At 58.3% G+C, this 27,768-nt stretch overlaps 1 protein-coding gene across 1 annotated transcript; it reads left to right on the top strand.

Moving 5' to 3' along the window:
* The first annotated feature begins 283 nt into the window (after positions 1–283).
* NT5M (5',3'-nucleotidase, mitochondrial) lies at positions 284–13,709 on the top strand. The gene is made up of 5 exons (XM_065898080.1): positions 284–550; positions 3,820–3,920; positions 8,665–8,725; positions 12,169–12,283; positions 13,567–13,709. Exons 1-5 carry the CDS (start codon positions 284–286, stop codon positions 13,707–13,709), a joined length of 687 nt encoding a protein of 228 aa, XP_065754152.1.
* Positions 13,710–27,768: the final 14,059 nt, after the last annotated feature.

Genomic DNA, 27,768 nt, shown 5'->3' with positions numbered 1-27,768 from the left:
CTGTCCTCCAGGCCACGCCCCTCGGGCCCGCCTCCGCCAGCGCGGGTCCCTTTAAGGGCGGCGAGGCCGCAGCCTCGCTCTGGGGCTTGAGCCTGCGCGCTCGTTTCCCGCTCGCCCCGCGCGCCCCACGCGCCCCGAGCCCCGCGCTCCCCACGCATCCCGCGCGTCCCCGGCCCCGCGAGCGCCCCCCGCATCCCGCGACCCCGACGCCCGCTCCCCTGTCCGCAGTGTCTCCTCCCGCGGACATGGCACCGGTGTTCCCGGCGAGCGCCCGCCAGGGGCCATGATCCGGCTGCGCGGCTGGTGCGCGCGGAGGCCCCGCGGCGCAGCGGTGCCTGCGGGGCCCGCTGGGCTGCGCTGGGCGTCGGGCGGGCCTGCCGGCCGCGCCCTGCGGGTGCTGGTGGACATGGACGGCGTGCTGGCCGACTTCGAGGGCGGCTTCCTCAGGAAGTTCCGCGCGCGCTTCCCCGACCAGCCCTTCATCGCGCTGGAGGACCGGCGCGGCTTCTGGGTGTCGGAGCAGTACGACCGCCTGCAGCCCGGGCTGAGCGTGAGCATCCCCGCCCCGGGCGCGCGTGGCCCTGGGAGTCGCCACCCGTAGCACCGGGTCCTAGGGGCCTCTGCGTTCGATAGCTCTTGGCTGTCAGCGAGGGCTTCTCAAAATTCAGGAGCTCATAAGGCATAATATACCTAACTCCCTATCTTCAACTGACTTTTTAATTTTGGCCTCAAGTCACGTTCCCGTTTCTTCCTCTACCTGAATTTGATGAGCATCTTTACCATCCATTCTTTCTTTCCCTTTTCCACCAAAGTGTGGTTCCCAGTAGCATTGAGGTTGCAAGTCTTCCTGGACAGCACACAGGGAGTCATGGTGGGTCCGGATCTATTCCTTGGCTTATCCCCTGCCCCAGCCCGCCCAGCTGAGCACCTGAGCTCTGACACCGGGAAAGTTCTTAGATCGCTTGGTTTGTCCATTTAAACTACTTGGTGAAAGGTACGGGGATCTTGCCATGGACCAACTTAGAGACCTAATGTTTTCTGCTGTCCCTCAACTGGCCACCTAAGGTGGCTGCCAGGGGCAGTTGATGATGACTTTAGAACCTATTTTGTAACCCCAGGTTGCTGCATTCCCTCCTCTGTGAGGCAGACATTATTTTCTCCCTTGTGAGGTGAGGAAACCTGTCCCATGTCACAGCCAAGAAGGGTCAGCCTGGATCTGAGTTGTCTGTCCGCTTGCCAAGGTCATTCAGTCCTGTCCTCTGTCCTCCTCTAACAAGTGCCAGTTCTTTGATTTACAAAAGGCATCTGGACAGTAATTTGGTTTGTGGACGGGTGGGTGTTCAAAAGGAAATGAAGCGCCATTTCTTTTCATTAACACCAGGCGCTTCAGAAGGCAACTTTCCCCTGAGGCTGGGGTGCCGACCTCTCCCACTCCCGATTACCTCATTAAAAACCTTAAACCGGAGGAAATGCCCTAGTAATTTTTGCAGGCCCAGTAGTGTTCTCCCCTGCCCTGTGTGTGTCTTCATTCATAGACGGCACTCAGCGTTGCCGTCCGGGTTCTTCCTTTCCTCCCAGGACCGTGTTACTGTGATGCCACTAAGCCTGTTACTGAGATGGAAGTCCGTGTGCCCGACGCACAGAGAGGCCAAACGATACCAGAACGTCAGAGTTTGAAACAGAGAAAGGTCTACTGCAGGGCCATACAAGGAGATGGATGGCTCATGCCTTAAAACCCCCAAACTTCCCAAAAGCTTTCAGCAAAGCCTTTTTCTAGGAAAGGTGAGGGAGGGGCGTGGTTAGTTGCTGCAGACTTCTTGGTGTTAGATCCTCTGTTCTTGAGGTCAGGTCATGGTCAGGTAATGATGTTCCTGTAAATCTCCACCAAGCAAATGTTCTCTGTTCTGACAAGAAAGGGCAAGGTCTTACGGCACAATTTTAACCCTCGAAGGTCCAGGTCCTGGCTAAGAGGAGGGGGTCTCTGCGGGGCCGGTTACCCTTCCCTGGAGCGTTCGTCCAGCACCAAGTATGGGTCCTCCCGCCAGTGCCCAGGCCCGGCTGAAGGTGCAGACCTCAGTTGGCGGCTCCCTCAGGTCCAGGTCCCACAGATGCCACTGCTGTTAGGTCGCCCACCCCCGCAGCTCTCCAAGGACAGTGGCTCTTCTAGTCCATTGTGCCAATGTGCAGACTCCGGGTCTAGGGGAATGCGTTACTGTCTTCCAAGAACAAGGCCTGGGAGCAGAACTCGGGCACCGAGGAGAGGTGCTCCGAGAGCTCACTGTGCACTGCCGCTCCTGGGAACATTGCAGGCAATGAGACTTTAATAGACGCACACATGACCTTTATCCCCAGGCACAGCTCATAGCAGGACCTCCCTGGTCTCCCCTTGGCCGAGCTGGCCCCAGCATCTGCGTTAAAACCTCCCTGTCAAGCACGCGGCTTCCACAGGGAGGCATCCCTGCTTTACAAAATGTGGGTCTTTCTGTGTTTCCTTTGAGCCTCGCTTGCCGAGGGGTGAGCAGGGCGGAGGGGAAGGCATAGCTCGTTTTCACTGACTTAGAATCTTACACTGTTAGGGCAGTTGAACGGGCCTCAGAGAAAGGAAGTCCCTTGACCAGGGTTTCAGGGGAAGTTGAGGGGGAGGGAGGTAAGCTGGGGTGCTGAGGGGAAATGGTTAGCCCTGGGCCACAGCCTGCTTTCCACCACTCACACTGCTTCCCTTTGAGTCAGAAGCCCCAAGTTCAAGTTCTGACAGTATCACCCTGAAGTGGCCTTGAATAAAAGCTTCAGTGAAGCCCAGTTTCCTCATCGGTAAATTGGGGATGGCGGCTCTTGCTGCCTGTGGGATGTGAGGCTCAGACAAGAGAGGGCATGTATGAGCGGTAAGCACTGATGTGCTTAAGGCCACGTAGTTGACAACAGTACTGCCCGTGTGACCTCCGCGTACTTCCCGTAGGTCGCCGTGGTGGCGTTTTTTCGGGGGGTGGTGTTCTGACAGCGGGTGGGGGAACGCTTCCTGCGTTGCATACATGGGACATGGTTTCCTGCTTCTCAGAGGCTGGGGGTTGTCACTTTCCCCTTGTCCTGGCCCTGGAAGGGGGTGACATACTACAGACTTGAACTTGGCCAGCAGCATAAGACGGACACTCCTAGCCGGGCGGTTGGGAGCCACCGTTTTGCTGTGTGACATTAAGTCAATCCCTTCCCCATTCTGAGCCTTGGTTTTCTCACATGTGAAATGAGGGTCTGGATTGGGGACTTTTAAACCTTAAAAGCAGCAGAATAGTTGTGTGTGTGTGTGTGTGTGTGTGTTTTAACGAAGTATTTTATTGGCATGCCAACGTGTAGCTCAGATAAAGAGCTGTTCTGCCGATATGGTGCGGAGCCTGGAGCTCTGCTCGGTCGGCCTCCTGCCCGCGCCCCCATCCCTCGTGGCATGGCGGTGCTCTGAAGGGCCTGAGCTCCTCCAGCAGTTGAAAGTGAGATTCCAGCGCCCTGACAGGACCCAGCCCACCCTCGCTGCCTCCAGGGGGCCTCAGGCCTTTAGAATCAGGCAAACGTGTGGTTCCTGGGGGCCAACCTTCTGTCCCCGCCAGCTCCAGCAGGGCCTGTAGCAGCGCTGGCTTCAGAATCCACAGCCCCAGCACCATAGCTGGTCCCCGTTGGATCCTCGCAGAAGCTGGATCCCTCCTGCAAAGGGGCCAGAACACACGCCAGTGCCAGCTCCCACCCTTCCTCCCCCGGGAGCTGCGTCCTCGGGGTGTGGGCACGCAGGGTGCTGAGGACCCGGGGCATCACCTGCACTTCTCCCCTTCTCAGGAGAAGGCGATCAGCATCTGGGAGTCGGAGAATTTCTTCTTTGACCTCGAGCCTCTGCCAGGCGCTGTGGAGGCTGTGAAGCAGATGGCCAACCTGGAGAGGTAAGTTTGTCTCGGCCCAGGGTCCGCACCCCTTCCCGCATCATGTCACCTCTGCTTCTCGTTCCTCACCCTGCACGGGCCTGCGCGGTCCCTCCTCACGGGGCAAGTCTGTAGGCTGTTAAGATGCTTCCATCCAGTAACTTGGGAGAATGTCGAGTCTAATTTGACGGGGTTCGCTGGGTGTTCAGGGTTCATTTATTCAGCAAATAACTGAGAACTGACTGTCAGATGCCTCTGGGCACCAGTGGGTCACAAGCGAACAAAGCGCATTCCCTGCTCTCCTGGAGCTTACAGTCTAGCCAGAGAGCAGGTGTTAAATAGAGCATCACATCCGGGAAGACAACCACGAACTGGGATCAGTGCTGAACACAGAGAGCCAGGTGTGTGAAGGGGTACGACGGGGAGACCTGGGAGATGGGGTGGGGGAAGCGACAGCAAGAGGATGAGGGAAACGTCTACCTGGTCCTGTGAGCTGAGGCCCCCGCCCCGGAACCAGTGCCCACCGCCCGTCGAAATTCGGTGGCACTTACGGCGCTCCCCTGAGGACCTTAAAAAAGGAAATAGCCTTATTGAGGTACAATCCACATACCCTACACCCGCATGGTTTTTAGCGGGTTCACAGAGATGTCCAAACAGCCCCATAGTCAACTTCAGCATGTTAGCAGTCACTGCGCATCCCTGCTCTCTGCCCGCAGCCCTCGGCAGCTGGCTTTGCTGTCTCTGGATTTGCCTTGCCTGGACGTTTCACATACGTTTCTCACGATACCTCGCCTCCTGCGACTGGCTTCTCTCACTCAGTATAATGTTTCCGGGTTCACGTGTGTCGCCAAGTGGATCGCGACTTCATCCCTTTTCACTGCTGAGTGGTTCTCCGTTGTGTGGATACGCTACGTTCTGTCCATCCGTTCCTTAGTTGATAGATCTTGGGTGTTCCTTCTTTTTAGATATGAAGAAGAACACTGCTGTGAACATTCACGTACAAGGGTTTTTGTGGTCGCATGTTTTTATTTCTCTTAGACGTGCACCAGGGAGGGGGACTGATGGGTCAGACGCTGAATCCAAACTACCTTCAAAGCAGCCGCACCATTTTACGTTCCCAGCAGCAACGTCTGAGGGATCCAACTTCTCCTCCCCAGCGCTTGCTGTGGTCTTTTTTTTTTTGCAGTACGCGGGCCTCTCACTGTTGCGGCCTCTCCCGTGGCGGAGCACAGGCTCTGGACGTGCAGGCCTAGCGGCCACGGCTCAGGGGCCCAGCCGCTCCGCGGCATGTGGGATCTTCCCGGACCGGGGCACGAACCCGCATCCCCTGCATCGGCAGGCGGACTCTCCACCACTGCGCCACCAGGGAAGCCCGCTATGGTCTTTTTGATTCCAGCCATTCTAGTGGGTGTGAAGTGGTATCTCATTGTGGTTTTAATTTGCATTTCTCTGAAGACTAATGGTGTTATGCATCTTTTGGTGTGCATATTAGCTATTTGTATATCTTTTTTGGATAAATGGTTATTCAAATCCTTTGCTAATTTTTTTTTCAATTTATTTGTCTTCTTTTGTTACTGTTAACTCATAAGCCTGCTTTGTATATTCTGGATAACAAGCCCCTTGTGAGATATGTGACTTGCAGACATATTCTCTCATTCTGTGGATTGTCGTTTCACTTTCTGGGTGGTGTCCTTTGAAACCCGAAGTTTTTATTTTGATATAATTCAATTCATTTATTTTTTTCTTTTGTCGTTTGTGTTTTTGGTGCCGTAGGTAAGGATCCTTTGCCTAATCCAAGGTCACAAAGATTTGCTCCTATGTTTTCTTCTAAGAGTTTTCTAGTTTAAGCTCTTATATTTAGGTCTTTGATCCATTTTAATTTTTGCATATGGTGTGAGGAAGGGGGTCCCACTTCCTTCTTTGTCGTGTGGAAAATCCAATTGTCCCAGAACCATTTGTTGAAAAGACTCTTCTTTCCTCTGTTGAATGGTCTTGGCTTCCTTGTTAAAAGTTAGGCCACAGATGTTAGGATTTACTACTCTGGTTTATGATTTGAACCTGATCTACACCAGAATCATGTACTATAACCTCTTCCACCTGTAGCAAGAGCCTGGCGAGGCAGAGTGTGTATTTTTGCACCGAAGCTTTTAAAACCTCTGTTCTTGTCTGGACCCTCCTTTCCTGGGCCACGTTAACCAACTGTATTCTGGGGACCTGGATTGCACGGTGGTTAAGTCTCGGTCTGAACTGGAGTTAGACCGCTTCTCCAGAATCGAACCCTCAGCAAGTCTCTAAACTTTCAGTTTCTTCATCTGTAAAATGTGTGCCGTGTAAAGGTTAGCTGCCACTGTTACTATTCTGCAGGACTTAATAGGTGTGCAACAGAAGGGTGTTCTTTTTTTTTTTAATATTTATTTATTTATTATTTATTTATTTTGGCTGCACTGGGTCTTAGTTGCGGCATGTGGCATCTTAGTTCCCTGACCAGGGATCGAACCCGGGCCCCCTGCATTGGGAGTGTGGAGTCTTAACCACTGGACCACCAGGGAAGTCCCAAGAAGAGTGTTCTTTGACCAAAGCAGCATGGGAAACATCGATGAGCGGTGTCTTTCCTGTGGGACTTCTCAGAGCTTTTAGTTTGTGGACGTGCATTGAGATTCTTCAGGGGGTGGCAGAGGAGGAAGCTTGTTTATTTTTTATTTTTAAATTTATTTTTATTTTTGGCTGCATTGGGTCTTTGTTGCTGTGCGCGGCCTTTCTCTAGTTGCGGCGAGCGGGGGCTACTCTTTTGTTGCGGTGCGCGGGCTTCTCACTGAGGTAGCTTTCGGGGAGCACGGGCTCTAGGCGCGTGGGCTTCAGTAGTTGTGGCGCGTGGGCTCAGTAGTCGTGGCTCACGGACTTAGTTGCTCCGCGGCATGTGGGATCTTCCCGGATCAGGGCTCGAACCTGTGTCTCCCGCATTGGCAGGTGGGTTCCTAACCACTGCACCACCAGGGAAGTCCCAGGGAGGCAGCTTTCTTCTCGTGGGTTCTGGCCCAGAGCACTTTTTCACAGCTGCCCTATTAACACATTTGCAGAAATTCCAGTCTGAGATGTCCAGGTTGAGACCACACCACTGGTGCTTTACTTCCACTTTGGCGCTTAGCGGGTGGGCGATTCTGACGGTCAGTCCATGGCCAGAGTCTGGGCTGAGAGAGGGGTCTAGCGGATGGCTGATCAAGTGGACGGCTCTGTGTCTTGTGCTTTGTGCAGGAAATGAGCGAGGTGACGTGTTAGAGGTCACCGGGGAGGGGCTCGTTCAGGTGCAGGTGCTTCTCCAGGGGCTGATGTCTGACGTCAGACCCGTAGGATCGGAATGAGTAGTGAAGGGCGGCGGGGAGCAAGGGTACAGGCCCTGGGAGGGGAAGGGGTTTGCTGACTTGGGTAGCAAATGAGACCAGGAGGGTGAGGTTTCAGTGAGTGTGGGGCAGGTGGGATGTGGAGGAAGAGGTTGAAGAGAGAAGGGTGCCATCTAACTCAGGTTTTAAAAAACATGGGCTCGGGCTCTGAGTTTGGCATTTCCTTGGCATTGCTCCAGAGAAGAGCTACAGATGGCAATTAAGTGCGTGAAAGTTGGCCTCAACATCGTTCGTCCTTAGGGAAATAAGTCAGAACCCCAGTAAAAAGCCGCTCTGCACCACTAGAACGACTGTCGCAGAAAAGATGGACGATCGTGGGTGTAGCCAAGGATGGAGGGAGCTGGGAAACCTTATCGCTGGTGGTGGGATTGTAACCGGCGCAGCTGCCTTGGAAACCGCACCCTCAGGATGTTGGATGCAGAGCCGCCTGTAACCCAGCAGTCGCACCCGAGAGAAACGGGGACACAGGTCCACACGGACCCTGCGCACGGGCGCCCCCAGCGCCACAGTTCCCGGGTGGAAGCGGACCCGCTGTCCATCCGTGGTAGCACGTAAACTGAACGTGGATCATCTATACGAGGGACGTTACTGGGCAGTAAAAAGACCCAGAGTTCCAGTGCCCTTGAAAACATGACCCTGAATGAAAGAAGCCAGTCACAAGAGACCATGTACCGTGGGGTTCCGTTAACATGAGATGTGTCCAGAACAGGCAAATCCACGGAGAGGGGAAGCAGGCGGAGACCCAGGGTGCCCGGGACGCCACGCCCTCTGCCCGGGACCTCAGTCTGACGCAGGCCTCCAGGGATCCCATCCCCCGTGGGCTTGGCCCGATGAGACAGTAGGTGCCGCTCCGGGGGCAGGTGCCAGCTTGCTGAGGAAGGGGACCAGCTGGCACTGTTGGCGGGCGCCGGGCCCGGGGCCGCGGGAGGAGCTGGCGCAGCACAGACCGTGAGGGGCCACCAGGGTCCACAGGAGTGCGCGAAGCCCGAGCCGCCCGGCCGCACCCTTGACCTAGAGACGCCGGCTCGGCTTGTAGGTTTCCTGCCTCTGCGCCGTGTGAGGCCCTGATGTACGTCCCTTGAGTAGCTGGCTCTGGTCCTGTAATGCTTTCCTTGCAGGCTGGTACTCGCCATTTCTGGCATTTCCTGTCACGTCCCAGGGAACGGCCGTTCCTCAGCTCTGCCAACCTGCATGGCTGGCTGCACGGGGCTGCCCTGTGGTTTGCCCGGCCCTGAGCTGGTGTCGGGCCGGGGCTGGGGTCACACGCGGCGGCCGGGGCCGGGGGCACAGGGCATCGCTGGCCATCGGGGGCCGGGCTCGGGCAGGGGGACGCCGGCGCCCAGCCTCACCCTCCGCCTCTCCCTCAGCACGGACGTCTTCATCTGCACCAGCCCCACCAAGATGTACAAGTACTGTCCCTTCGAGAAGGTAAGACGCCTGGGGTTGGGCCTCTTCTCGCTTTGCCCCGTGTCCCAGGGAAGGGCTTGGACCCACATCCATGGCCGCCGCCTGCCGGGGCTGGCCCTCCTCCCATCCAGCCTCCTGGGTCTGGGCCAGGGCCTCCTCCCAGCAGAGCCTGAAATTCTGCTACGCCCTCCGGGTGGACCTGGCGAGGCACCAGGTTCTGTGGGAAGGTGACCGTCCCCGTTGGTGCAGCATCGACGAGGAGAGGATGGGACGAGGAGAGGAGGATGCGGGTCGGGGAGGGGCTGGAGGCCACCCAAACCAAGTATTTGGGCACGAAAAGCCTCACAAAGGTGAAACAGTGAAACTGCACTTTGCTACATACTCACTTCGTCATCTTTATTGAGAGTAGGTAGAATGACATAAAACTGAGACTTCTCTGGAGATTGGGAACTTGCAGGGTTGCCAAACCCAGAGGGATGGTCTGTGCCCTGGGGGTGGGTTCACACCAGAGGTGGGCCCAGGGATGCTTCTGCCCCGAGGAAGCCAAGGAGCTTCCCAAGTCTGGGAAGGTGGGTCTCGGGGCCCAGAGCCCCCGCTTGGGGGCCGACCTCGGCAGGGGTCCCGTGTGCCCTCTCGGGACCTCTCCTCGCCCGGCTCCACGAGAGAAGCAAACACACACGGTCAGCCAACGTTCGGCGCCTCCCGCACTTCACACGGAAGGGATGCGCCCTCATCGGGGTGTCGCGGCGCTGGCCTCCACCGTGTGCCTCGTGCTCAGGACGCCCCTCAACCCGCCAGGACCGTGAGTTCAGCTCACCTCGGGGGGCGAGTGACTCGGCTTGGTCAGCGGGGGTGGGCTTGGGCCTGGAGGCGTTTCCAGTCCCCAGCAGAGTCGTGAACTGGAGGCTCAGCATCCCCTGCACGCTAGAAGTGGGCATCGTCCGGCCCCTCGTGAGACCCCCAGCAGAAACTCTGGGAGTAGCCAGTGTGTTTCCACAAGCCCCCAGGTGCGCCGTGTTTGAGAACCGCTGGGCTGGGGCAGCTGTTTCAGCCAGGGCTGCGGTGGAGGCGGGGCTGGCTGTCCGGCCCTCGGGGTCCTCATCCCTCCCCCGGGGTTCAAGTATCATCTCCATGCCGACCATCCCGCCCGTGCAGCCTCAACCCAGCACTCCCCTCTGAGCTCCAGATGGCTCTGACCTGGTGTGTCTGTCCCCGGGGTACCGACGTCCTTGTCCCACGTCTGCTCCTCCCTCCGGGGCTGGAAGCACCACGCTTCTTACCCCTCGGTACCTCAGCAAGCCTGCTTCCTGCCGATGCTTGTTTTCAAGCACACCTCTGTCTACACGGCCATCTGGGGAGAAATGCTGACATAGCCTCGGAGCTGCCCGTGCATTTCGGCTCCACACGCACACCCCCGGGGGTGCGGGACATGTCCCGCTGGCCCCACTTTAAAGCCTTTAGTTGTCTCTGCAGCAGCTGTGTCACCAAACGCTGCTCTTCCCTGAGGCCATGGAAAGACCTCCTCCCTCGAAAGTCTGTCTAGTAAATCTTTTGCTGCATGTGGTTCGGGTTCGGTTTGGGTCGTCTTGACAGATTCTGGTTCGGGAATAACACCACCACTTTACCTCGGATGGCTCTGTGTTCGCCAGGCCGAACCGTTTCCTGCCCAAGTGTCTTCAGGGACCAGACTTACGATTGGGTGGAAAACGAGCCACCTTCCCTCCGCAGCCCCGCCCCCACAGCGGTGCCCTCGGACCCTGGCCCCCACCCTGGCCGGGCCCGGGAGTCAGACGAGAGCTCTGGGCCTCAGACCCCCCAACCCAGCCTCTCAGGGCCTCCGTCTCATAACCAGTGCGGTTGTGCTGATGCCTCCCTGGGTTGGAGGAAGGATGCAGAAGGCGGCATTCACCACCTTGCTAGCAGTAAACGTCACCCCTGTGTCTTCTGTCCGGCCCAAAGACCCGCACCCAGCAAGAAAGAAAGAACCTCAGTGCACTTTTCTCAAACCAGAAAGCCTGGGCAATTTCACGGTTGATTCTTTTTTCTGCATTCTTGGATCCTGGAAAAATAAGTTAGGCGCAAAGTTGCCTATACAACTTTAATTAAAAACTACGTTTTGAAACGTGGTAAATTTTTTTTTTAAAAAAAGGAAGGAAGGAAATTCTGCCAACTATAGATGCTTCTGTAACTTATTTCCCAAATTTTCTTTGATTAGCCATTACTTTTGCAATAAAAAAGTGAATGCTTTTTTGGTTGGCAGTCATTCGGCAAACGTTTACCGGGCACCTGCTGCAACGCTAGGCATCTGGGGCTTAAAAGAGCCGTGTCTTTGCTCTCGGGAGCTCAGGACAGTGTGGCAGGAAGAGAGACGGTCATCACTCTGTCACAGGCTCTGTGGTCCCCCAGGGAGGAGGCCAGGGCAGGTTCCTTGGGGAAGGTAAGAATTGGGTGGAGTCATGGAAACGAGAAGGCAAAGCGCTGGAAGGACAAGTTCTGAGGAGACCTGATGCGGCCGCCGAGGAGAGAATCTCTGAGCTTAAAGGTATCTCAGTGGACACCCTCCAAACTGATGAGCATAGAGGAAGCAGAGCCTGCCTGCCCTCCTCCCGGGGCGGCCTGGAGACGCGGCTCCGATGGCTCCCCGCGGGCCTGGAACGCATTCGGGCGGGTCGTCTGCGCCCTGCCCCCCACCCTCGTCACCCCCTTGTTTTACCGCCTCAGTGCCTTCGGGGTGCGCACCTGCCGCGCGGCTGTTGTGAGGCTTCAGTGCGGGGTGCAACAGGGCCCTCGGAGCAGCTGAGCTGGAACCGGAGCCCCGGCCGCCCCACCTCCCCTGGCCACGCGGGGGCTGCCGTGCCCCCGTCAGGGCCTCTCCTCCCAGCCAGAGGCCTGGGGTGTCCGCGCCCTGGCCCGGTGGACGGGCCAGGGGTCAGCTCGTCTGCTGTCAGTCCAGCTCGGTGTGGAGACTTAGCTTCGCGAAGCTGTTTTGTGAACCTGATGGCCCCCTGTTATCTTGTGATGGGGGGGTCTTCCTGAGAAGGTGGCCAGTGTGGTCACTTGCATGGGGTCCTCCATCTGCTGGGTTAGGTCACTCAGGAGCAGGGCGTCGGGGGAGCCCCTGGCACTGGCACCATCTGCTTGAGACCCTCTCCCGCTCCCGTCGTGGGTCCAGTCCTCACGTGGCCTCCGGACGAAAATTCACCGGGTAGGACAGGAGGACGGCCAGTCTGTAAGGGGCTGTTTCGATGCGCCTTGGAGCTCCGTCCCCCTTTCCTTGCCCTAGAGCCTCGCCGCAGGGGCCGCGGCGTCTGCTCGGAGCCACGATTCTGCCGCTTTGTGGCCGAGGGGCCGGGACGGTCCTGTCGTCCCCTGAGCGTGGCAGTCTCCCGGGGTGGGCCCCTCTTGCAGGAGAGCCGGCTGTGCCCCCTCACGGCTCCACCTCCCCCCGCCTGCTGTCGTTCCAGTACGCCTGGGTGGAGAAGCACCTCGGCCCTGACTTTCTAGAGCAGATCGTGCTGACCAGAGACAAGACCGTGGTCTCCGCCGACCTCCTCATAGACGACCGCGTGGACATCACAGGCAAGTGGCCTGCAGCGGGGGAGGGGCGAGCGTGGCGGCCAGGTCTCACGGCCCCTGACTCCCCTCACTCACCAGACATGTGTTAGGCATCACATCCAGCCTTAAGCCGCGCGTGGAGCGAGACAAGATTCTTCTCCGCGTCCGGCCTTGGAAGGGGCCCCACTGAGAGTCAGGAAGAGTGGGTCCTGCCTCTGGGGTAACTCGCTGGGTGGCCTCGAGTGAGTCCCTTTACACCTTGAAGTCTTGCTCTTGTGCAAAACGAGGGCTGGACTCTGGCTTCCAAACGTTTGTTTTTAGCAACAGAACCCCCCCTTTTTTTTTCCCAGAAGTAATTTGGACTGAACCTCATGTGTTAAAGCAGAAAGGCAAAACCTAATCTCTCTAGTTGAAGGTGGTTTGGGAGCTGTATTTGTCCCTTTTGCTTATGGGCCACCCCCTCCCAAAAAATAAACAAACAAACCTTGGATTTGCCTAGAAAGGAGAGGGGAAACTTATTGGTTCATCAAACTGAAAATCTGGGGTAGGAGGGCTTCAGGCACGGCTGAATCTAGGAGCTCAAACAACCTCCGTCAGAATTTGGTTTCTTTATCTCCTGGTTCTGCTGTTCTCGCTGTGCCTGCGTACTCTGGCAGACGCTCCCCTCCTGGTAGCCATCACTAGTTTCAGGGTTAAATCCTATGCTTTTGGACACCTCGGTGGGAACATTTGAACTATTCCTTCCCTGATGGTTTTTGGAGCTGGCCTGGGAAACATGCCCATCTCTACCCCAGTCAGTGTTCAGAAGGTAGAATCCACAGGTGTGCCCGCCACCGACCTCCCAGACCGCACGGCTTCCCTAGGACAGTCAGGGCACAGTGCAGGGGGGTCGGGGAGGCCATGACTTCGAGGGGCCCAGGGACCCACTCAGCTTCTGTAGGGGAGGGCAGGCGTACCCTCTTCCGCAGGGGAGAGGCCGTACCCAAAGGGCAGGTCACCACTGGTGGCGTCAGTGTGGACCCAAGGGACTGAAGCCTGCGGGGCTTGTGGGGCCCACGGTCAACAGCTGGTGACGGAGCTGGTCCAGCCAGTGCAGGATGGCTGGGCACAGGGGCGGGGAGGGCGGGCGTCTTGAGGCTCAGCCTCCAGCAGAGGCCGCGGCCGTAGGGAGCGCGTGGTCACTGTTTGCCGAGCACCCGCTGTGGGCTCTGGGGCTGCGAGGGGGCCCGCGTCCAACCCCCGTGAGACAGGGCTGGTGCGATCGCCTGGGGCCCCGACGTGGGACTGAGGTGCTGCTTTCCCCCCAGGGGCCGAGCCGAACCCCCGCTGGGAGCACGTGCTCTTCACGGCCTGTCACAACCGGCATATGCGGCTGCAGCCCCCCGGCCGCAGGTTGCACTCATGGGCAGACGACTGGAGGGCCGTCCTGGACAGCAAGCGGCCCCGCTGAGCTGGCTGAGCCCCGGCCCCGCACGTTGCCCGGCCTGGCCTTACATGCACCTCGGGGCGAGGCCGGCCCAGGGCCCTGGACAGGACACGGGCGGCCAGGCCGACCTCAGGCCTCCGGTCAGGGAGGAGCCCGGGGCGTTGTTCAGAGGGGACAGCCCTCCCCTCCCTCAGGGAAGCCCCCTCCCCGGCCAGCAGCCGCCTGGTCTGAGGGTGACGTAGGAGCAGGTAGGGACAACCACCCCGCTCTGAACCACGGCCCCTGCTGCCCGGCACCCAGGGGGTCTCCCCCGTGGACCTGCCCCGGATCCAGCAAACACGGTGCGAGTTCTGGGCCGTGCCAGGCTCTGTGCCAGGGGTCCTCCCTGGGCCCCGCCTCTGACCGGCTAGAGGGCTCTGCCCCCCTCCCGCTCCCCCCACCCCGGGGGCCGAAGGCTTAGATGTTCGCTGAAGGCGTGAACAATAAATGCTGTTCTCTAGTCCCCGCCCCAAGGTCCTCCGGCATCTGGCCCCCGGGCGCCCAGCTGTCCCCCTGCACTGCTGAGAGCCTGGGTTGGGGGTGCAGCTTGGTGGGTCTGCCTCGCCACGGGGCCGCATGGGGCCGGGAGGGACGGGCCCTGACGGTGGCGCAGGTGGCAGCGCTGGCGGCTGCGGTGTCCCCGGGCGGGAATTGGCCCTGTAACCCGCCACCCACGGCCTGCGCTTTCTTGCCCGCTCCTGCCCCCACTGTGCTCCCCACGGCTGCTCTCCTGGGACCCCCTGGTTGTCCCTTGGGCCCCGGGGGTGGGTCGGGCAGGAGCAAGGGTGAGGAGAGCGGCCGGTGGGTCCTGACTGGAGGGTATCAGGGCTGCATCACGTGGGCTGGAGGCCCCTGGCCCGAGCAGGGTAGTGTCCGGAGGAGTCCCGGCCACCCTGGCCTGTGGCCTGGGAAGGAAGCGAGACCCGGGGACTCCGGGGGCACAGGAGAGCAGGTCACACGCGCCACGGGGTGTGTCACCTTCTTCCTGGGCTCTTTGCTCTGCTCGTGCCGGCGGCCAGCAGCAGCCTGCCCACTGGGCCCTCTGCACCCGCCCTCCGAAGGCCTCCCCGCTTAGAATGATCAAGTCCGGATGCCGCAGCTCTGGACCGTCCGGGACCGCAGCCTCTGCCTGATGAGAACTGCGCCCTCCCCTGGACGTGGCCACCTTGTTCAAGGCTGTCTTGGGCTCTGTCGGTTTCTCAAGCGGGGGCTGGGGAGGGGCTGGGGGGGGAGGTGCTTCCTTCATGCAGAGATGTCCTGGGGAGGGCCATCCCTCCCCATCCCCGGCCAGTGTTGTTGGCACCGCTGGCGTAGCCTGTGTCCTGAGGTCAGCTCTGGGACCCCACGTCTGGTGGGCGGACCTCAGCCACAGGGAGACACCTCCGCGGGGTATGCCGAGACCCCCAGCCTGCGCTCCGGGCCTCTGGTGCAGTGCAGGGTGTGAGCAGGGGTGGGGTGAGGCCCAGCCAGAGCCCCTCCCTCGCCTCTGGGCTCTTCCAGCTGATGGCTGCTCTGGGTTTTAACGGCCAGTTCAGCTCAGCTGGAATCACTCACCCCAAGGTAGCAGCCACTGCAGCTCCTAATCAGTTCAAGGAGAAAAAAATCATCGCAGGGGCCACGGTGTCTGGCTACTTCCTCAAGGTGCCAGGGAGCAGGGGGGCCCCCTCCCACCAGGTGACATTGATGGAGATCTGGGTGGAGGAAGGGAGAGCCCTCCTGGCCCTGGCGGGGGTGGGGGAGGCACTGCAGAGGCCCTAGGGCTGCCGGTGAGGGAGCTGGGTGGGAAGGAGATGGCTGGACAGGCCTGGAACCTGGAGCAGAAGGGGACTTCAGAGGTGGTGGCTGTGACGGCTGGGCCATGGGCCGGCACTGCCCTCCTTGTGAGGCAGGACCGTGGGGCTCTGTGATTGATTCCCTTTTTGTCAAGCAGGATACACCTGCCTCATGTAGATGAAGGTGAGTTTCTTCAAACTTGAGGAGCACAGGTTTTGCTTCTGGACCCTTAATGACCTGCAGAAAAGGAAGGCCCCCTCCCACGGGTGACGCGTCAGCTGGGGCCCTCGCCTCCTCCACTGGCCTCAAAATGCCTCAGCTCTGTCGAGAGCGGAGACTGACCCCTTTGAAAATATTGTAAATATTCTGGACTCGAGGCCCAGAGCCCCTGGGAGGAGCAGTGGCACCAGGTCTGGAGCAGAAAGACTCAGGATGGTTTCTTCACCGTTCTGGGTCACAGGTTCCCCAGCTGGGACCCATCCCAGTGTCACAACCCCAGTAACGACAGTGTCCTCGGCATCCGCCATGTCCCGGGAGCTGACGCGCACTTTACGTGACCTTGTAACCAACCACCTCCCACGGCTGTTTCCACTTACCCGGGGGGCCAAGGGCGCGCCAGGTGGTGCAGCCGTGCTCTGGGCCTCCACACAACACTGTCCCCCGCTCCGGAGCCCCCTACGGCTCAGCTGTCCAGGACAAAGCAGAGTCTGGGCTCAGGGGCTGGGCCTCCATCTGGAGATGAGACTCAGGCACTCGGCCTGTGGCAGAAACCGAAGACAAATCCTGGAAGCTGGAGGGTGGCGGTGGGCAGCAGGCTGACACGGCCCTCAGTCGCCAGGCCGAGGCAGAGGTGTGGGGAGGGGGGTGGAGGGGCACTCCCGTCGCCCCCATTCGCCATCCAGGGGAAGCCATGGGTCCTGTGGCCCCAAGGGAAGGTAGGGCAGGAGCCCATGGGATGAGGATGCAGGATGCAGGCCGGGTGGGTCCCCTCTAGAGGGAAAGGGCAGGAGGGGCCTCAGCTGGAGTGAGCGAGGGCCAGGCCCCTGGGGGTGCCCTGCCCCCTCCAAAGTGTGAGAAAGAGGATGGACGTTCCAGCAGAGACTCCGGCCAGCTGAGGAGGCCGGTCCCACACAGCGAGGCCGAGGTCGTGCCCCCGAGGTCCCCCCACTCTGGCACAGGAAGGAAAGGACTCAGGGTCCCTGGGTGCCTGTGGAGGTGGTGCTGAGGATGGATGAGGCCGTAGGCTGGGGGCTCATCACGCGACCCCCAAGGAGGCGCTGAGTGACCCTGGGGCCGAGTCTGGCTGGGCCGAGGGCACCTTATGTCCCTGCTGCAGGCATTTGGATCAAACACAGGCTTTACTTTCTGAGCTTCAGTTTTCAAAAAATTAAAACGAGCTCATCTTACCTGACCTCGTGGTCACGTGGGAGGATGGATGACCAGGCCCCAGCAGACCCAGCGCCTGGTCCAGATGTTCCCTAGGCAGGGATGAACACGGAGACCCTCTGGAGAGGGGGCATCGGCCCCCCCCAGGGAACGGGGGCATGCTCCTGGGAAGAACCTGAATTAGAGGCCAAAGAAGCCATTTTAGGTGGAAAGAGACTGAATTCGTTTTAGCTGTTGATTAAAAGTGATCAGTTGTAGTGAATAATGAACATGTACCTGCAGGCCTGAGTTTTAGTGTATTTACATTTGGTCCTGCCCACACCCAGCTCAGGAGGCCAGGGCTCAGAGAGGGTCACAGATGAGCCCGGGCCACCCAGCACAGAGGGCTGGGGCTGAGGTCAGCCCCCAGAGCCCGGCGGGGAGAGGCAGCAGGAGGGGCTAGGAACTGGGAGCCTGGAGGCTGGGGCCTGGTTTATCCCTGACTTGCTGTGACCTGGGCAAAGCCAAGTCTCTGAGCCATTTCCAAGGTTGTTCAGCTTCCACGAGAAAGGGTTGCAGGAAATAGGGACGTTTATTCCACAGCGCGGCTGCTTAGTGGAGGAAGTGGATTTGCTCCGTGAAACAAGGTGGGGCCTGGTGGCCGGAGCCCCAGTGATCAGAGCTGGGGGCTCTGGAAGCTCTGACGGGGACCAGGGGCGCCAGTCCTGGCTCGAGCACCAGGTGGCACCATAGTCCATTGAAATGGATGCAGGGGCGCGCGTGCGCGCGTGCGTGTGCGTGTGAGAGAGAGAGATGGGGGTGCTGGTGATTACTGGGGGCACAGGCAACTGTGGGGAAGGAAGCGGAAGGAAGGCAGGTCCCCTAAACTCCCTCCCAGCCCCCTGGACCAGCCCCTCCTGCCCTTTCTCCCAGGCCACTGGGGACAAGGTCGGACCCTGCGTGTCAGCAGGCTGAGGACCGTGTCCAGCCTGCCTGGCCAGCAGAGCGCCCGCCACTCTCACGACCTCCAAGCGGCTGAGACGTCGTCCTGCTTCCGAGTCAGGAGCGTGCGCGGGTCCAGGCGGCCTCAGCCTGTGCCTGACCACCCCCCAGACGCCCACCACCCCTCCCAGTTCCTGGGACGCATCTCTCCGGTGTCTTGCTTGCATTTTCATTCGGAGGATTTTCTGCACCCAGCCGACCCCCAGCCTCCTTGTGGGGAGTCAGGCCACCATCTCCCCAGCCCTGTGCGGTCCGAGGGAACGAGGGCAGGTCTGTGCCACGGCTGCCCTGTCCAGGGGGCTGGGCCTCACAGGGGAGAGGGGCAGGCCTGCAGGCTCAACAAAGCTGCTTCCCTCGAAGACTAGACCACAGCTGCGACAAATGACAGAAATAGGACCAATCACCTGCCCAGCCAACACCTCGGCCCTGTTGGCAATTTGGATGAAACTTTAAAAGAAAAATTATTGATTCGATTCTGCAAAGCTGGCTTGGACCCACAGGCTGAGGCCTAAGGAGGCCAGAAATGATCGGGGAATTTTTCACGTAGAAGCCAGGAGAGGTGTGCGGCCAAGGAGTCGCCGCCGGGGAGAACAGGTAGCAGGGGTGCCGGCCTGTACGGGAGCTGCAGTTCACACATATGGACACCGGATGGCACCAGAGAACCAGCTCTGGCGGCTCTCACCTAACAGGGCCGGAAGGAGCCCGGCACCCAGACCACCCCTGCCCCGGGTCCTGGACTCATCGTCCTGGTTCTGGAAATTCCTGTGGGCAGGGCCTGGGCTGTGCACAGAGGGGACCCCAGCTGCTGACAGCTGAGTGGACGGTACATGAAAGCAGAGGCCTTGTGGCAGTTCGGGCCCCAGGGACAGACCAGGGGGGGAGACTGCGGTCCATGTGGGCCCAGCTGGGGAGGGCCGGGTGCTGGGAGACCTAGAGGGTCCCTGTACTCCTGGAGACTCCTCTGTGGCGGCCCAGCCTCGCCTGCTGTCTCCCGGCCTTCACAGGACCCCATACAAACCAGAGGTGCAGATGGGAGCCCTCAGACGTGTTTACAGGCTGACATATTCTTTCAGGGCTCAGGTGCCCAGGGGTCTGGCCCCAGGCCAGGGTCGGGGGGGGGGCAGGGGCGTCGGCCGCTCTGGTTGGGCTCCAACTCTCACCCCTGTGCAAGCAGAGGGTTCATCCCCCACCTCCCAACGACCCAGGCCTCCTGGACCCTGGTGGCAATCGAGACCCTGGCCTCTGACCTAAACAAGGGCCGCCTGGCCGTGGCCCCATCCTCCTCTGACCTCCTTGGCACTGACTGCCTGAACTCAGACCCTGGGCGGGGGGTACCCGCTAAGTCAGTGGAAAGAGAGTCGAGAACAGGGGGAAGGGCCCCATATTCCTGGAGCATCTGCTGGACGTGAGCCACGTCGTCCATCTTCCCACGTGACCACGAGGCCAGGTGAGATGAGTTCGTTTTAATTTTGTGAAAACTGAATCTGAGAGAGCGGAGCCTGATTTCGGTCCAAATGCCAACGGCCATGCCCTTCCCACCGTCCACAGCTGCCGCTCGGGGCAGGGACGGGAAACCCAGAGGCGCACGAGGAAGGAGGTCCCAGTGGTGGGCGACTCGCAGCAAAGCCCCCCGTGGTCCCAGGTCCCCAGCGCGCTGAACAGCCGCCCCCTCTAGGAGGTGAACCTGCAACTGTGCGGAACACCTTAAAGGTGGGGGCAGCTGGGCCTGACGGAAGGAGGGAGCCTGACGGATGGGGGCTGCTGCCAGAGACCCTGGACGGTGTGTCTGGGGCTCGAGGGGGCCCAGCCCCCTGCAGGATGGTGGTTTAGGGCACCTCCATGGGAGCCACCAGGTGAGTTGAACCCTCTTCCCCATCACCCCCCCCAACACACACACACACACACACACACACACACACACACAAACACACCCCTGGGCCAAGCAGAGAACACAGGCATCTGGGGTTGGGGGGAGGGAGCGTGGGAGCCAAGCTGAAGGGATGGGCAGGGGCCCCGATGGCCGGCACACCCGGGGGGTTGGGGGGCCCCCAGCACAGAACATCGGACATTGTCTAGGGGTGACTCTGCTCTCACACGTGCTGGGGGCAGGCTATGCGGCTGGGGTGAACCTCAGGTACAAACAACAGGCATCAGACACCTGAACAAGTGAACTGATACCAAGGAAAGGGGTTAATGTGATGAGAACAAGAAATTAGAACAGGCATAACTGATATCCTTAGACAGAGGTGATAGGACACTGGACCCTCAGAAAGGCCAACTAAAGAATTTGGAAAATTAAAATCTGGTCACTTGAAAGAAAAAATGGGTTTCGTGGATGCAGCTGCAGAGCAAATAGACAAGCCCGGAGATGAACCTGAGGTTGCAGCACAAAAGGACAAAGGGACGGAAGGTGCAAAATAAAAGTTAGCAGATGTGGAGAACACAGTTCATTGCTAGTCCAAAGGAGACAAAAATGTAGGTGGAAACTTCCCAGAGCTGAGAATGAAAATGTCCAGAACTCTGACTCAGAGAGGCCACCAGGGCCACCAGTGGGTTGGAACAGGGGGTTGAAGTGTGACTACGTTCTAAATATTTACAGACAAAAGCCAGACAGCTTGCAAGACAGTGTAACAAATGCTAGAAGCAAGAAGAAAATGTGGTAATTGTCTTCAAATTCTGAGGGAAAATAATTTCACGCTCAGAATTCTATACCCAGCCAAATGTAAGAATAAAAACCCTTCCTGAAGACAAGCAAGGCCTCAGATGGTCTGGCATTGAAAAAAACTCCTTTTTGAAAATATTACCAACTGATGTGCTCTAGCAAGAAGAAAAAGCAATCCAGGAAATGGAATACAAGAAACAATTGTTATGAGGACTTCCCTGGTGGTGCAGGGTTTAAGAATCCAACTGCCAATGCAGGGGACACGGGTTCGAACCCTGGTTGGGAAGATCCCACATGCCGCAGAGCAGCTAAGCCCATGCGCCACAACTACTGAAGCCCACGCGCTCTAGGGCCCGTGTGCCGCAGCTACTGAGCCTGTACTCTAGAGCCCATGAGCCACAACTGCTGAGCCCGTGTGCCACAACTCCTGAAGCCTGCGCGCCTAGAACCCATGCCCTGCAACAAGAGAAGCCACCGCGATGAGAAGCCCGTGCTCCGCAGCAAAGAGTAGCCCCCGCTCTCTACAACTAGAGAAAGCCTGTGCACAGCAACGAAGACCCAACACAGCCAAAAATAAATTAAAAAAATTAAAAAAAGAATGATGAGCCAGGAACAGACAAAACTTGCTAAATCTAAAGAAATGTGGACTGCTTAAGAATTAGTAACAATCTGGAACTAAACTCGTAGTAGATGTTAGCAACAAATGAGGTTGGGGGGGGTCTGTGGAGCAGAGGGCAGTGTGCTAAAGCTCTCACTGGACGTAGGTTCAGAATAAGTCTAGCACTGGTAGAATAAAACTCACTATGTGTGTGAAATGTCAAGGGAAATCTCCATAAAATAGAAATAGAATATATAACTTGTAAACTATTAGAAGGAAAATCTGAAATGGAAAAAATGAAATCAATCCAGTAATGACTAGGACAGAGTGAAAAACAAAGCACAGGAAATAGAAAACAAAAGTGACACCGGGGATAATATCAAACATTTCTGTAGTTGCAATAAATGTGAATGTGTTAAATTTGCCTATTCAGGAAAAAGATCTCCACAGATGGAAGCCAAAATCCCATCTTCAAGAGACATGAATAAGTGATGACGACCCAGGACAGTTTCATAGCAGAAGGGAAAAGACATCCTAAAAAAAGTCCTAACGAAAGGAAATCGGTGAGCGTGCATGAGGCTCAGAACAGAAATCAAAGGAAGAATATTTTAAAAGGGACCAAACTGGATTCATGCTGCTGAAAGAGGCAACCTGCCCGCAAAATAAAGGTTATGGAAAGTTGTGCCCCTAACAGCATAGTTTCAATATGTTTAAAACAAAAACTGGTAGAGCTATAAAGAGAAATGGTCAATTTCACGGAGAGGGAGGCTTGAATTCGTTTTCCTTGGCAACGGACAGATCAGAGAGGCAACATAAGGACTATATATATACAAACAGTTCAAAAAGACGTTGCGTTATTTTCAAATACACACAGGTGGACTGGTCATAAAATTGAAATATTGAAAAAGGAGAGCTAAAGCCAGTTATTTTGTAGACAGTACAACCCTCTCCTTAGAAAAAGGAGGAAGAATCAGCGGAGCTGTTGGATTGCACTGTTAGGTGTGGGAACCACTGCTCCCGGCAGAGGGCCCGGGAAGAGGTGACATTGGGAAGGCAGGGGAGCCAGGCTGGGAGAGGGGACCCAGACGGCAGAGGGGGGCATCTCCCCTCTGAGCAGGTGAGGGCTGGGGGTGGCGGTCTCGGTGTGGGGAGGGTGCAGCGCCGGTGAGCCTGGACTTGCCAACCTCCACTGGGTACCTCCCGAGCAGTTTACACGAGTCACTCTTAACACCCTCCGCGAGGATGGGAAGCCTGAGGTGCACACAGGTCCAGTAGGTCACAGCAGGGCCGGGGCCGGGACTTGGGCCCATCCGGTGCCAACACAGCTATGAATCGCTAAGCCACACGGAGCTCATGAATCACCGTAAGCGGTGCTCTCAGCGCTGCTCTGGGTCCCCTCTGGGGAGAGAGTCTAGCGGTTTTATTTGATCCTCTAAGAAGTTTATGATCTAGAAAACATTAAGAATCCCTGACTCATGTGTTGGGATACTTTCCAGAATTGGAAACAAGGGACTGCGAGAGCCAGGCATGGAGGGAAAGGGGCGCAGACTCCCCTGGGGCCCTGGAGCTTGGGTGAGAAGTCCTAGACTGACTGCCCTGGCCCTTCTGATGCTCCTGCGGGTCAGGACAGGACACTCAGAGCAAAGAGGCAGACTCTCCAGAGATTGTGTCTCTAGTCCGGCCCTGTCGTTTCAATAAGGCCTCTGAGTCACCCGTGGTCCTTCAGCCAATGGGTGGCTGCCCTGACCTCGATGGTCCGGCCTCTCCTCCCGTGACATGACTCCCAGGACAGAGGGTGGAGCCCAGTGCCACCCAGGAGCCTTCAAGGCAACAGAGGGACCCCAAGACGTCAGCCTGGGGCCAGATGGTGTCACTTGGGTTGGTCTTTTCTTTTTTAATAGTGGTAAAATACATGTAACATTTACCGTTTTAACCAAGTAAAAACGCACAATCCCATGGCATTAGGTACGTCGGACCATCACCACTCTCTAGCTCCAGAACCTTTCCATCATCCCAAATCCATTCTCCCCTCCCCCAGCCCCGGGAAACCACCCAGCTGCTTTCCATCTCCGCGGATTTGCCTGTTCTGGACATTGCATAGGAGCAGAAACAGGCCTTCCAAGCCTGTCTCGTTTCACCTGGGTTCATCCACGCCACAGCAGGTGTCAGAACTTCGTCCCTTTTTATGACCAGATAACATTCCACCGCGTGGATATGCCGCACTTGACCCACCATCCTGTCAGACGCCTGGGCTGTCTCCAGCTTTAGGCTGCTGTGAACAGAGCTGCTCTGAGCGCTGGATACAAGTTTTCTGTGGAGCACCTGCTCTTGCTTTTCAGTGAAAACCCAGGAGCGAGACTGTCGGGTGATGCAGTGACTCTAGGCCGATTTCCACAGCAGGGTAGGTCTCGCTGGCCCTTCCCCTCGGCGGGTGGCACGTCCCTGGGCTGCAGCCACCTGGGCGCTCCCCTGGGTTCCAGACCCACTGCCCACGTCCATATGACCCTGGCCTCCCAGGGCATCGTCTCTTTCCCAGATCCGCGCCACCCGTGCCGCACCTCCCTCTGACACTGACACGCCCTCTGCTCAGCACCCCTGGGTCCCAGGTGATGGATGAGTCCTGGCCTCAGGGTGGGCCCTGGGCTGAGGTCATGAGGGCAAGCGCGGTACACCTACGGTGCGGTGCGGTCTAACTACACGCTCTGTCCTGGTCGATCCCCAGAGCAAGCCCGTGACGCAGACGCGAACGCTGTGTCTCGTTAGAGCGGCCAGGCCTCCGGGGCCTCCACAGCCCAGGCTTCACTCAGGTTGGGGTGATCTCTGAGGGCAGAAGGCGGAAGGGGTCATCAGTGTGCCCAGGCCCGTTCTGGGTACAGGATCGTGCTGGGGAGGCCAGGCCCCGTCCCTGCCTTCCTAAGCACGGGCCATGCAAGCAAGGGAGAAGGTGGACATTCAAACTGGGACCAGAGGAGGTCGGTGGGGTCGGCGGGGAGAGATAACATGTGAAGACCCTGGGCAGGGGGGCTGAAAGAAGGCCCGGGTGGCTGCAAGTGTAGACAGGATTGGGAGAGGGTGGGGCAGGGACAGAGGTGGACACAGCCTCCATCTGCCCCAACCTCAGCCTGCTATGCTCCTCGGGCCACCAGCCTCTTGTGACAGTGACCTGCCCACACCTGCTCCCCCGGGTGACCATACACATCTCCCAGGTCGGCGGCTGCCTCGCTCGGCCTCACCTGCACCCAGCACAGGGCCTGGTCGGCGCCCGGCGAGCGTCTGCAGAGCGGGTAAATAAATAGGTGTTCAGATCAACCAACCAACCCCACGGAGAGACAAAAACAGGATTAGGTGAGGCCAAGGGACCTGTGTTCCTGCTTTAATCCTGAACTCCTGGGAGGGGTAGAGCAGCCCCCCTGGGGCGGGGCGGGGGGGGGCTTCCAGATGGCAAGGGGTGTACTTTAAGGAACCAGACACCGACAAAGAGAAAATTGGTTTCCATGGTCCTCCTAGGAGGTGAAGCAACTTCTTGAAAACTTGGAGGGCTTCCTGGAAGAGGCAAGCCCACTCCCCCTGGAACCCAGAAACCCAGCCTATTCCCCTTCCAGCAGGGGCTCCCCTCCCCTGGCCCCAGGCCTGGGAAGGAGCCACAGGAAGTGGAAAAGCGCAGCCGGCCCAGCTCAGGGACACTGGTTCATTCATCAGGCTTCACTGCTTACTGGAGGTCTGCACCCTTCAGCTGAATATTCAGGCCGGCCCCCGGCTTAGCTCTGCCTGCGTCTGTGCAGCTCTATTTTTACAGCCGTGGGGATGGCTGACAAAAACATTGAAAAAGACACAAACATTTAAAAGCCGGATATCAGCTGTTTTGTTGGGAAAGCAGGATCACACCTGCGTTCTATCTCACTGAGCGGCCTCCTATCCCCTGCCCCCCAGCCCCAGCCCGAGGGCCCAGGGGCTCAGGAGAGCCCGCTCAGGCCCCGCTTTACCCCTCGCCCCCTGTGGGTCCCTGCCGAGCCCCTTTCCTTCCTGTGCCTCAGTTTCCACCCTGTAAAAAAGAGAAGTTTGGACGAGTCGATTCTCATTCGCCTTGGGTGATTCAAGAACTTCCCCTGCAGTGGTGGAGGGGAGGCGGGCTCCAGACCTGCAGCCATGGATCCCGGGCCAGAGACTTCCTCTCCCTAAACCTAGGTTCTTCATCCGCTCCCTCACCGTGGCCCAGACAGCCCCCGGCTCTCTCGGTGGGGCCGACACCAGTCACTCCTCGGCTGATGGCACTTCCGAGCATCCTGCCCAGGTCAGGGGACTTTCCCACGAGTAAGACAGGAACGTGCTTCCTGAGCCCCCCCGGCAGCCAGGCCCCCACGCCTGGACTGGGCTCGGCCAGGCACACGACCCGCATGAGATGCTGCAGGAGCTGGTGGGCGTGGCCGCCAGAGTCCAGAGTTACCAGTGGTCGCGTCCAGTGCAGGACAGCGTCCAGCCCCAGGCCCTGTTCCTTTGGGCTGTGATTGGAGAGAGCTCTGGCCTCCCTGAAGGGCCCGGCATCGGCTCTATCCTTTAATCAACCTCTCCCGTGCCTGAACTGTCTGGCTTGGAGCCCAGTGTTTGCAGCTGAGAACCTCCCTAACCCCACCCCCATTTCAGTGAAGGGCGACAGCCTGATTGCCGCGGCATCCTGCCCTCCCCTCTCGCTTTGTCCGGTCCAGGTCTCACCCATCGTTCTACTTCCTAAACAGCTCTCCACCCCATGGCCAGGCTTCAAGCCAGGCCACCAGCCCCGTCACCTCCAGACCCTTCCCGAGTTTTCCACGCAGACCCCGAGTGAACTTCCTGAAATGGGACTGGGGTCAGACTGCCCCTGCTGAAGCCCCAGGGCCTGCCCACCCACCTTGGGCTTGGCGGGGAAGCCGGTGCCAGCCCTGCGGCTCCTTCCCCCTGCCTCGTGCAGGCGCGCTTTCTCCCATGTGGAGCGAGATTCCGCCCTTTCCCCTACCACCCCTACTTTGTCTTCAGCTCTCAGCTCCTGGGGAAGTCACTTTGGCCTTTCCCCTCAGGGGTCATCTCTCCCTGCCCTCAAAATGTCCTGTGCTTCTGGGGCTCTTGTCTTCCTCACTTGCAAGCTGTGTGACCTCGGGCAGGTTACCGGATCTCCCTGGGCCTTAGTGTCTTTGTTTGTTCATTTTCAAAATAAGGTTAACAACGTTTGCCCCTCCGGATTCAGCCTCCACCACGTCCACTCTGCCGTGGGGACACAGACCCACCTGGCTGCTTTTCCAGGGCCTCTGTCTTCCATGGGAGGTGCTGTCAGAGAGGGAGGGAGGGAGGGGGCCGCTGGGGGTCTCTTCCTGGCCCCCTCCTCGCCTCGGGCCATGAGTGTCACCGAAGGGCAGCCCTGGGGGTGGCAGCAGCTGCCACTGTGGCTGCCCTTTGGGGGCCTCTCCGTTTCCCCACGGCTCTGAGAGACATTGTAACTAGGGGCTTTGTCTGGAGGGCTCCCTGGAGCCCTCAGCAAACTCTGTTTCTACATCCTAGGATGCTGAAGGTGAAAAGGTGATCATGCCCTCGGTTTGCCTTGTTTCTGCTCATGTTACTTCCCTCTGAGGTCACGCTGTCTTCTTGTTTCTCAAGTGATGATTTTCTTGTCTATTTCTGGCAACAGACTGATCTGAAGTGCACAGGCTTTTCTCAGCTGCATCCCCAGCACACGGTCGACAAGAGCACTGGATAAGTTATGATCCCCAGTTGCCTGTGTGCCGTACTGTCGTGGTGCCAGGAGGAGAGGCAGGGGTGCCCACAAGCCCCACTTGTGCAGTTGCTCAGGTTGTGCACTGCAAAACTCGCCTGGCCCATGGATCAAAGGGAGCTGAAATCAGCCTGTGCTCTTCCCACCAAGCTGCACTTGGGAGAAAGGTGTCTTTCCTGAAGTGCTCACAGGGGCTGCATGAACGAGTGGGTCTCTACCCCACAACCTGGTTTTTACTCATTTACACAGAAGACTCCATCTTCACGCCTGTGTTCTCCCTCCCTCCCAGCCCCCTGGGCACCTCGCTTTTCATTATGTCCCCTCTGCCTTCCAGGAAGCCAGCAGCTTCCCTGGGCAGTGCTGTGGTCTGAGAGAGAGTCCTGCAGGAACAGGTGGGGACAGGAGCTCCGGCAAGGTCTCCGGCCCCCTGAGCTCAGAGCCACTGACTTCCAGATTAAGGCGGGGGCCAGTGGTCAGGCCAGGAGAAACCAGCCAAGGATGGCTGCAGAGATAATGGCCCCGGGCGCAAAGTGGACTCAAAGAGGCCTGAGAGGAAATAAGCACAGAGCCCCCGCACCCCCCCACAACCGACTCCAGCCCATTAAACTCAGGATCACGGCTTAAACCAAATCCCATCTTAAAGAGCTCTGTTTAGAGTCTGCTGAATATAAATTGTTCCATAAAGAGAAAAAAAAAAAAATCCCAACAATCCATGCAAGAGACCAGCTCCTAGCGGGAGTGCGGGGTGGGCCGTTGATGCCCCCGGGGGCAGACCCCACCATCAGGAATCAGGAGTTGGTAAGTCTGTCCCAGCCCCGCACTGGGCAGAGAAAGAGCTGTCAGCAGGGTCGCACCCCGGTTCCTCACAGCTCTTCCCCACTCATCAGCACCAGCCATCGCCGGC

This window comes from Phocoena phocoena, chromosome 19 (assembly GCF_963924675.1).
Source record: "Phocoena phocoena chromosome 19, mPhoPho1.1, whole genome shotgun sequence".
Classification (NCBI taxonomy): Eukaryota; Metazoa; Chordata; class Mammalia; order Artiodactyla; family Phocoenidae; genus Phocoena; species Phocoena phocoena.
This window is presented reverse-complemented; position numbering and strand designations above follow the sequence as displayed.